Source organism: Anneissia japonica, unplaced genomic scaffold (genome assembly GCF_011630105.1).
Source record: "Anneissia japonica isolate Jap-2015-1 unplaced genomic scaffold, ASM1163010v1 scaffold695_len1296351_cov181, whole genome shotgun sequence".
Taxonomy (NCBI): Eukaryota; Metazoa; Echinodermata; class Crinoidea; order Comatulida; family Comatulidae; genus Anneissia; species Anneissia japonica.
The window spans coordinates 802,997-812,689 of NW_022740852.1; the positions used below are offsets into that span (position 1 = coordinate 802,997).

Below are 9,693 nucleotides of genomic sequence, written 5' to 3' on the forward strand. Positions count from 1 at the left end.
GACAATTACAGTAGACTTGAATGCAGTTATGGCTAGGATTGGTGGGTGTCAACATTTTCTAAGCCCAGACTTGTTTCGAAATTCTGATCTTTCAAAACTCTACTGTTGTACAGGAAATTTTTGCAATCCAGACATTTGATATAAAAGATATCTATATAGATAAATACAATTCATCGGAAACTGTAAAGTGTCTGAGTTCAAATGTACTATATCAATGTCAGCTGATGGGAATACTGTACTCAAAGGAGTGTAGGTCGTTGCACTGCGCATGATTGATTTTGCCTGTAGTGCTGTGTAAATAGCCATAAACTAATTGGAACTTGTTGTAATCATATGTAAAGTGTAATATGATAATTGTAAATTATATTATTAGTTGAAATAATTGATTTATAATCTAATAATAAAACACAGAGGGTTTTAATTTGTCAACTAATTTAATTGAATTTAATTTGGTAACATCTTGCCTTACCCGGAAGTTTATTAAACATAATAAAACTATTTAATATTTAATATTAATAATCTTAATATTTAATTTAATATTTAATATTTAGCAGTAGGCATATACTGATAACTTAAATCCGGGTACTCATTGCGTTTGACGGTCGTCGGCCAACGCCATTCCATAAAGAAAGCATCGCAACGATGCACGTTCAGACTTCCACCGGCAATCAGCAGACAGCGGTGCGGCATCTAGCGCTCTCGTGGAGTGGAGTTAGGTTTGTCATGCGACGCAGTAAGTGCTCAGCGTAACAAACACTATTTAATGTTATCAACTGCATAAGGCCAGTAAAAATAAACAAATTTAAAAAAAGATAGAATGCAAGGACACTTTTTTTTTTTTACGTTTTTTTTTTATACTCTGAGATGACAAATCCAAGATGGCCCATGGGATACAGCTACTACTTTCTCACTTTATACCAAGTAGACACATTGAAAGCAAATAAAAGAAGCACTAGACATGCCACGAACAATTGAGAGAGGAATTTTACTGATGCGAGTTAGCCATTTCATAAAATAAAGAAAATTAAAAAAATTAAAAATTTGGTGAGGCAGAGAAAATGGATGCATGAGGGGACGAGAACACTAGTAAAATTTTTTATTTGGCCTAACATTTGGAAAGGTTGTGGTTTGGTTATATCAGGAAATATGTTATTTAATTGTAATTTATGAATATAATACAGGTCATTTATGATTCTAAAAAATTATTTTGAAAACCAAGCTGTAATATGTTATTATAACATAAAATTAAAAAAAAACATTTTTTTTTATTAGTTTATATACTGTATACTTTTCCTCTCTATTTAGAGTAAGCACCTATGCTTTATCATAATCTGTAAGTCCGGACAGACGGATACCACAAATTATACTCTACAATTATTTGTAAACATTAAGTTCCAGTTGAGTATTCAGGGGCGGATCCAGGATTTGAAAGAGGGGAGTTCAAAATGTTCCAAAAAACCGAAAGTAAAAGGGGGTCCGGGGAAAATTTTGATTTCTAGATGGCCGGTAATAAGCATTCTGGACTTATTAGGTGTCTTTTAATGACCTTTTATTTCTTCAAAATTCGAGGTTTTCCCCTCTTAAAAACAGGTCAGGTGATTTTTATCTCATTCTTAGGCCTATACATAGAGAGAGAGAGAGAGAGAGAGAGAAAAAAAACAAAGGCATAGGCAATATATAATTATATTATAACAATATTGAGTAGGCCTGGTTGGATACGTAGTCTTTCTTCCATGAATTAATGAACTGATAGTCCTGAAGAAAGCACTTCGTATATAAATTAGTACGACGTCGAACCATAAACAGTGTTTTTAATATTATCTAATTGAAAGCTATTTGGGCTAAGCCTATTTGTCCGATCTGCTACATGACTATGCCTAATTGGTAGATAGCATGCCTTTTGTAGTAAGCCAGGACCAGTACCAGTAGTATTTAGTTGTTTCTTCACATAGTGGAGGGTGGGGGGATTCGTCCGAACCCCTTGAACCTCCCCTAGATCCGCCACTGGTATTTCTATTTACACAATAATATAAAAAAAAAAATTGAGAAAAAACGTATCTCCATCAGAATTCGAACCAAAGACCTTCCAGTTCCTGTTCGGATACTCTACCAACTGAGCTATAAGACCAAATGGTATACTACACCCTTGGATTTTCCCATTAGGACACATTTTTTTCTTAGGGTATTGCATAATACACAATTGATAATAGTAAATCACATGAAGTTATATATTGTACAGTATACACAATGTATTATTTATCTGTTCATCTATGCATGTTGTAAGTGTTTTGTTGTAGTTCAATAAGTGGAACTTACTATAGATTAATTATTTTTTTCTCAAATTAATCTGCAATCACCCAGATTTAGCACCAGGGTGTATGCAGACCCAGGTTCCTCAGACCAAGTGAGTCAATATTCTGAGTGAAAAGCCGCAACCCTATGTCATTCTTTTTTCCTTTGTCAGATTTAGTTATTTTCACTGTTTGTTACCTTGTTTTTGTTATACAGTACAGTATGTATGAACTGTTCGGGGTTGTTTACTGCATTTTAAATTAAGGTTTTGTTTGTAACCATGGTTCCATTAATTCTCTAAGGTTTTATCGACACATGTTAGCCATAAGCAATCAGCATCAACCAGTGTAAAGGCCAAAGGTTTATTGAAATCAATTTCGGAATAAAAATTTTAAAATGATGATGATAAATTGAAAATGCAGTTCACTTCATGCTCTTTAGCACCATAATTTATGGTACTAAGAAATAAAAAAAAAACAAAACATGAATATTTAATCCTCTTTGGGATTTGAACACAATACAATATACTTGTGTACCGTCTACATAGCCCAGTCAATGTGCCACATCTAAGTTTCCCTATTGGACCAAATATTGCCAAGTCTACCAACAAAAGTACTTTTTTAAAATAGTTATAGCTTAGTGACTCAAATGGCTGAGCGGTTAAGGAAGGGGCACTGCAAACTACAGCCATAATATCGGCGCTGATTCGCACAGAACGCTGGCCTGTGGTTCTAGTGGTGGTGGTGGTGGTGGTGGTATAAACCCAGTGTACACAATTGGCTCATGTGCATTTTAAAGAACTCAGTACTTTCGAGACGAGTAGGGGGGAGGGGAGGGCTACCCTGGTGGACTGGTCCATACAGCCCCTGTTACCCTGTGCTTATAGACCATTAAGTCTTTTGCGGGATGTACCTACTATACGTAAACGTAAGCTGATTGCTTAGGTTATTTGCATGAATCTTATCATCATAATTTTATTATTTTGCTATAAAAAATTTTTAATTTAACTTTCTTATGAAATGTTTTCTCCATGCAGGCTGAGAATAATCTTGAGTTTGTTATGGAAGCACAGAGTATACAGGACATGCAGTCCTGGCTCACCAGTATCCAAGAGTCAATGAAGGCGGCACGGAGGAGTAGTAGCCTAGATCGAAGGTAATCCACTTGCAATGACATGAAAACATAGATTTTATTTTTCAATAGCATTTGTACCAAATGAATTACTTTTATGAAATAATAGTTATTTGTCTGCTATTACAAAATATATGATATTATAAGTCAATGTGGAGCTCTACTAATTGCTTAATAAGTGCTTAATTTTTAAATTTCAACTTCAGTTTGAAAAATCATAATAGATATTATCTCATAGTAGCATACAGGGTTTATAAAGAGAAAAAAAAAGTTTATACAGTCAGCAATCTCATCTACATTAAGTAACATTGAAGGCAAAACTCCTAACTATCTATAGAGTACATTTGCCTCCATAATATTTAAAAAGTATGTGTTATTTATTAGGCCAAAAACAAATTGTTTGTTTGCCCTCCTCCATCCGCACCTAACACACTGAAAAAAAAAAATAGGGGGAGAAAAACAAAAAAACTAAAAAAAAAGGAGGTTTTTTTAGCTTTTTTCTTTACAAATAAAAAAAAATGTAAGTGAATTTATCTTTATTTTTTTCCAGATGCCCTACAAATTAGTTTAAAGTTGTTTTCTGATGAAGATATTGCCATTCTAGGCCTCTGTGGGTTATTTTTATTCCATCGGATGAGTATTTAAAAAAAAAAAAAGAAAAAAAAAACTTTTTCCACCTAACCCTTTTTATCATTTTAAGAAAAGAGGTGCAAACAAACAATTCATTTTTTTTAGGTCTTATATGTAAAATTACTATGGAAACAATTGAGATGAGAAATAAATTATGATCAATGGTTTATAATAATAACGATAAAGATTTAGTTAAATGATACTTAAGGGTGATAGTATTACTAATGGATTGTTTTTATTAGGCGTCCGCTACCATCTGTTCCCTTTGATGACAATCACATGGATTCCCAACCAAATAGAAACAGCTTAGCTGTAGAATTACCCAACGATGGTGAGTATTAATTCTCAACAGGGTCACATTCATAGTGAGGGTGGTGGTGGTTGAACCCAGGAGGGATTCCGTCAGAATTGTCTTTACATGAAAGTATAGTAATGGTAATGTCTGTGTACTAGCATTTTATTTGTATAATTTCATGTTTTCAATATGTAAAAAACAACAAAATAAGGAAGTTTTATCTAATGTTGAAGTTCTATATGTTGTTGGTTCTCTTACTCAGCAATTTGATATTGACTTATCAAGTGAAAAAAAAAATGTTGATTTTTTTTTATGTGGTTGAAAATTTCATATCCTGATTGCAAAAAGGTATTCACAATATGTTATGATTAAAATAAGTGTTTATCTTGTCAACAACCTGCTATTACAGGTCTCCCTCCAATTAAAGACCACTTTTGGGACCGGTGTTTCTATGATCTTTAGCAGCTTTGGTCTTTAATTAGAATAACAAAAATAAAAGGCATTTGGTAATTTGGGACCACAAAAAAGTGGTCTTTAATTAGAGGTGATCTTTAATTGGAGGGGTTTTTAATAGAGGGAGACCTGTATATGATTAATTTACATTTAATCGTAGGTTCTAGTCCGGACCGAACCCCGAACATATCGCCGCCACCAGATATTCCTCCGAGAGATCCTTGTCAGCAAAGAGCATCGAGCAGCGCCAGCTCAGACCAGGCCATTACGCCTGTCACAGCTCCAGGTAAGAAAATGCGATCACTTCCTGCACAAAGCCTGGCAATTCGTTGCAGGAAGCTTTGAGATCATGATACAACACCCTCACTTCCACCGGAATATACTTTCATATCTCATACATGTCAAATTATTGTTCTGGGTGTTAGTACCACATGGCCTTCGAGTTTGAATTCACTGACTTTAAAAGGCACTCCGAAGGCGGGTTTATTTCCTGTTCTTATTGAATTGTTCCTTTCGTTGTTATGTTTAACATAATATTTGAGGCATGTTAAAATATAATGTTAAAACCAATTGTAAATTTCGTTTTGCTAGAAGTTTATATACTGTGATAATGAATTACTGTTATTAAAACTGTTATTACTCAATATTTCAGTTTAATAATATTATTTAAAATGAACTTAAAAGCGATTGTACAGTACTGTAGTTTATAAACCAGACCAGTGATACATAGTACAGTTTATGTTTAACTTGGCAATAGAGGGCTCACTATAAAATGAATGCTATGTCTGTTTAAGTTATGTGCAATTATGCATCATGCTTGTTGTAATTGTATTATCTATAATGAACTTTAATGTGATTGTTTATAAAAAACTCTGATATAAAATACATGTACAATTGTTTACATTTACATTACATTTATGCTTGGCAATAGAAGGTGCATTATAAAATTGACACTAAAAAGTTTTATGTTTTTTATAATAATTAATAATAATGATAATAATAATAATAATAATAATAATAATATTTAATAATAATTAAATAATTTATAATGCGCCAATTCAAAGATTTATCAAAGGCGCAGCGGACTAGATGTTGCACTTTTTCAATAAATTTCTACTCCCCTGAGGGTCACTTCATGTCCTCTGCAGCCAGTAAACCGGCGGACTTTCATCTGTCCACGACAGGGGCCGAGTGAACCAGTACACCGGGGTAACCCCTACTCATCTCGAAAGATTTACTGGGTTCTTTAAAGTACACATGAGCATTTGTGTACACTGGGCCTATGGTTTATAGTCCTTATCCGAGAAGACTTGTTTCACCACCAGAACTATAGGAGCGAGCCGGTCGCGAACCTGTTACAATGTTGTTGGCTGTGGTCACGGTTCCCCTGCCTTAACCGCTCGGCCATTTGGCTCGCTCAAGCTTATAAATCATGTTCACATAGGTTTATGTTTAATGCAAGATTTTCAGAATGTTTTTTGTCAATCCTTATTTATTTTTTTATTTTATGCAAATTTGCATATGTTTATTGCATTATTTTGATAATTGTGTACTACACTAAATGAAAGCAACAACTGAATGCATTGTGATGTAGATATCAATTAAAACATTATTTATTAATGTGAATATTTTACCATATTTTAGTAGAAGGAAGAGTCATCAGCCCCCAGTGGGCTGAACTATAAGCCTCTACTGGCCAAACCACAGGCCTTCAGTAGCATGGGTTTCTAGCCTATAATTATTAAATTATTGACTTGGACAGCTGGCCTCCAGTAGCCTAACCGGCCTGTGGTTTGGATGGCTGATGATATGATAATGCTAAAGTAACATATATTTGAACTTTGTACTTTATAGAAGGTATGGTCTTAGTAAGTCCAGAAAATGACCATGCACTGGCCAGCTATCCCTGGTTCCATGGTACTCTGTCTCGGATCGATGCGGCGATGCTAGTACTGCAAGGTGGCCACACAAGTCATGGCGTGTTTCTGGTACGGCAGAGTGAGACAAGGCGCGGAGAATGTGTCCTAACTTTTAATTTTCATGGCAGGCCAAAGGTGGGATATTATTTGAAAATTAGCTTCTTGCCTATTTAGGACAAAAATACATTTTATAGGTTATATGATAATCAATTGTCATTTTAAACTCGCTCTTTTTTTAATTATATTTTTTTAAATAGAAATTTTATAAATCAGACTATTTCTTTCAAATTTTATATCATTGTCATCTTTATGTATTTTGTCATTCTAATAATAATCTGTCCCTTGTTTTCATTCTGTTATGTTACACACAGTTTTATACTCTTTAAAAGTATGTAAATTTTACCAAATGCCGTTGTTTTGTTTATTTCGTTTTAATTACTCAAGAAAATATGAGTACTGTATAATGTCCCCCTAACGAAAACAAAACTATCCAAATCTGGCTTTTAATTTTAAATTGTAAGAAATAATGGATATGTGTTTCTTTTGTTCTTCTTTTAATTTATAGCATTTAAGGTTACAGCTGGATCAAGATGGAAAATGTAAAGTGACGCACATCTGGTTTGATAGCATATTTGATATGCTTGACCACTTCCGGACACATCCCATTCCACTGGACAGCCGTGACGGATCCAGCCAACCAGATGTTTCCCTCACCGTGTACGTCCCAAACACAATAAGACCCAGAACGCCGAGCTCTGCTGGCAGCTCGGATGGCAACGTACCTTTCAATCTTAATGGCATGCCGCGTTCCGAATTCACGTCACCCAGCGATAGTTTCTTCCTGCCGATCAACGACCCATTGGCTATGGCGACAAATGGCATTGCTGCTGAACCGTCGGAAGAGAACCATAGAGGAGGGCGTGCTGTGCGTAACCAGTACGCATTCGTATGATAGACTTTTTATGTAAATTGGTTAAATGAAAATGAATTGTTAGGGATGCAGGAAGGGTATTAAAAATGTTGTGGGGTGTTGACACTTCATCTCTAATTTTCCAACCTTTCTACCAGTTTTCTGTAACTGTGGAAGTATATGATTCTATGCATTGATGGCATGGTTAAGGTTGTCATCTTTGTTCCAGATTTGATCTGCAAAGTATGGAGTATTGGGTTTAAACTGGCAAAGAATCCTTGTTAATAGGAATTCGAAAGCAAGTTTGTATGTACATATGATATAATAAGAAACTAATACTGTACATCCATTGGTTATACCCAGGTTTGAAATAATTAAATGTTAAATACAGTCGCAGACTCTCAAGTATTGATATGATATTTTCTTTTTATTTTTTTACTTTATTTATTATGTTAATAAAACATATGCAAATTGATGGATTTAAAAAATTTGATCAGATTTTTAGCATTTGGCATTTACAACTCAAAAACAATCCCACTCAAATTATCTTAAATGAAATATACAAATATTAATTTTTATTAGGATTATGCCTGAAAACTTGAATTTTATGCTATTTTAAAATAAAATAGGTCAACATACAAAGAAATAGCATCTATGTGTTTCACACACATCTTCTATGTTTATATTATGATTGTATAGGAGATTTATGTTTTAGCTGCTACAGCCAGGGTAAGACATTCCTATGCAAAAAAGATCATATTTTTTCATATAGGAGTGTGCACCCGGCTTAAAATCTGAAACACTAGTTGTTTAATCTGAAATTATTCCTTGTTGAAATATAACACATTCATAACAAATTTAATTATATGTATAGTATGTACTATTTTGTAGAGTATTTGAATTGATATGTGTATTAGCATCATTGGCGCCAGTACTCTTGTGACTTTATTATGTAGGAATTTAATTACAAAGTTTATAAAAAACAATTTATATTAGGATGAGGAGTTTAGTTTTTATAGGGCTACATTAACTTATATATTCACACTATCACAATATCAAAGGGCTCAATTACCAAGCGCATAGAGACTTTCTTGCATGACGTATTATACAAGTCCAACTATTGTTAATAAATTAAAAGTATATTAGTTATTGTGTGGATTATTCGAGTTATTAGAATCATAAATTTACATACAATGTATCATAATTTTATTTTTTTATTAACATATTCATTTTACAGGTGTCCCGCCTTGTAAACATCACTTCTGGGTTTGCATGGTCTTTAACAGCTTTGGTGTCTAATTAGAATAATAAAGATGATACATTTTTAAATTTTGCAACCAAAAAAGTGGCCTTTAATTGGAGGTGGTCTTCAATTGGAGGGTCTTTAATTGGAGGGAAACCTGTACATTAGAGTGTAATTTATTCCTTATTTGAAGTTGAATAATGATTATTATTTTGTTTCTGTATTTAATTTTTTAAATATTAATAATTCAACCCATAGGAGGACCAGCCCATTAAAAAATTCTTTCCCATTTTGCAAATGCACTCATCCCTATGATGAAACTATAGAATACATTATAAGCTTATACCTGATTCATTAGAGATAAATACTACACGGGATGCATGCTAAATGTCAGAGACTTCTAAAGATATTCCTACTGATATATATAATCGTTTTTACACGAACAATAGTTTACAAACACGCCGAAAGTCCGTACGATGGACCTTCCCACCAAGCCCTGCATCTTAGATATTGTTGCCAAGATCCCACAAAACGACAGTGTAAAAAAAAAATATGCAAGCATGTGTGTTTGCGTGGGACAACACATGTTTGTGAGATACGCGCGTATTCCTATCCTTGTTCTGCTTGGTCAAGTTTGTCAAGTTTGATTGCCACTCCGGAAAGGTCTATTTGTGTGCGGCCAGTAAAGATGCATGCGACGCTGCATTCAGAGGTGTTACCAACACCCAACCTAATGATGTACATGCTTTTGAAATAATAGAACTTGTTTTTTAATGAATTCAATTTTACTGTCTTTACTATTATTATAATTATCATTATT

The 9,693-nt window shown here is 33.8% G+C and overlaps 1 protein-coding gene across 1 annotated transcript in view; it reads left to right on the forward strand.

Moving 5' to 3' along the window:
- Positions 1–9,693, forward strand: part of LOC117118415 (SH2B adapter protein 1-like) — a 49,901-nt gene extending 40,208 nt beyond the window's left edge. Inside the window, exons 3-7 of the mRNA XM_033263001.1 lie at positions 3,329–3,447; positions 4,296–4,384; positions 4,962–5,087; positions 6,656–6,855; positions 7,286–9,693. Of these exons, the coding sequence (XP_033118892.1) occupies positions 3,329–3,447; positions 4,296–4,384; positions 4,962–5,087; positions 6,656–6,855; positions 7,286–7,672 (921 nt within the window). The 3' untranslated portion in view covers positions 7,673–9,693. The remainder of the gene's footprint in view (positions 1–3,328; positions 3,448–4,295; positions 4,385–4,961; positions 5,088–6,655; positions 6,856–7,285) is intronic.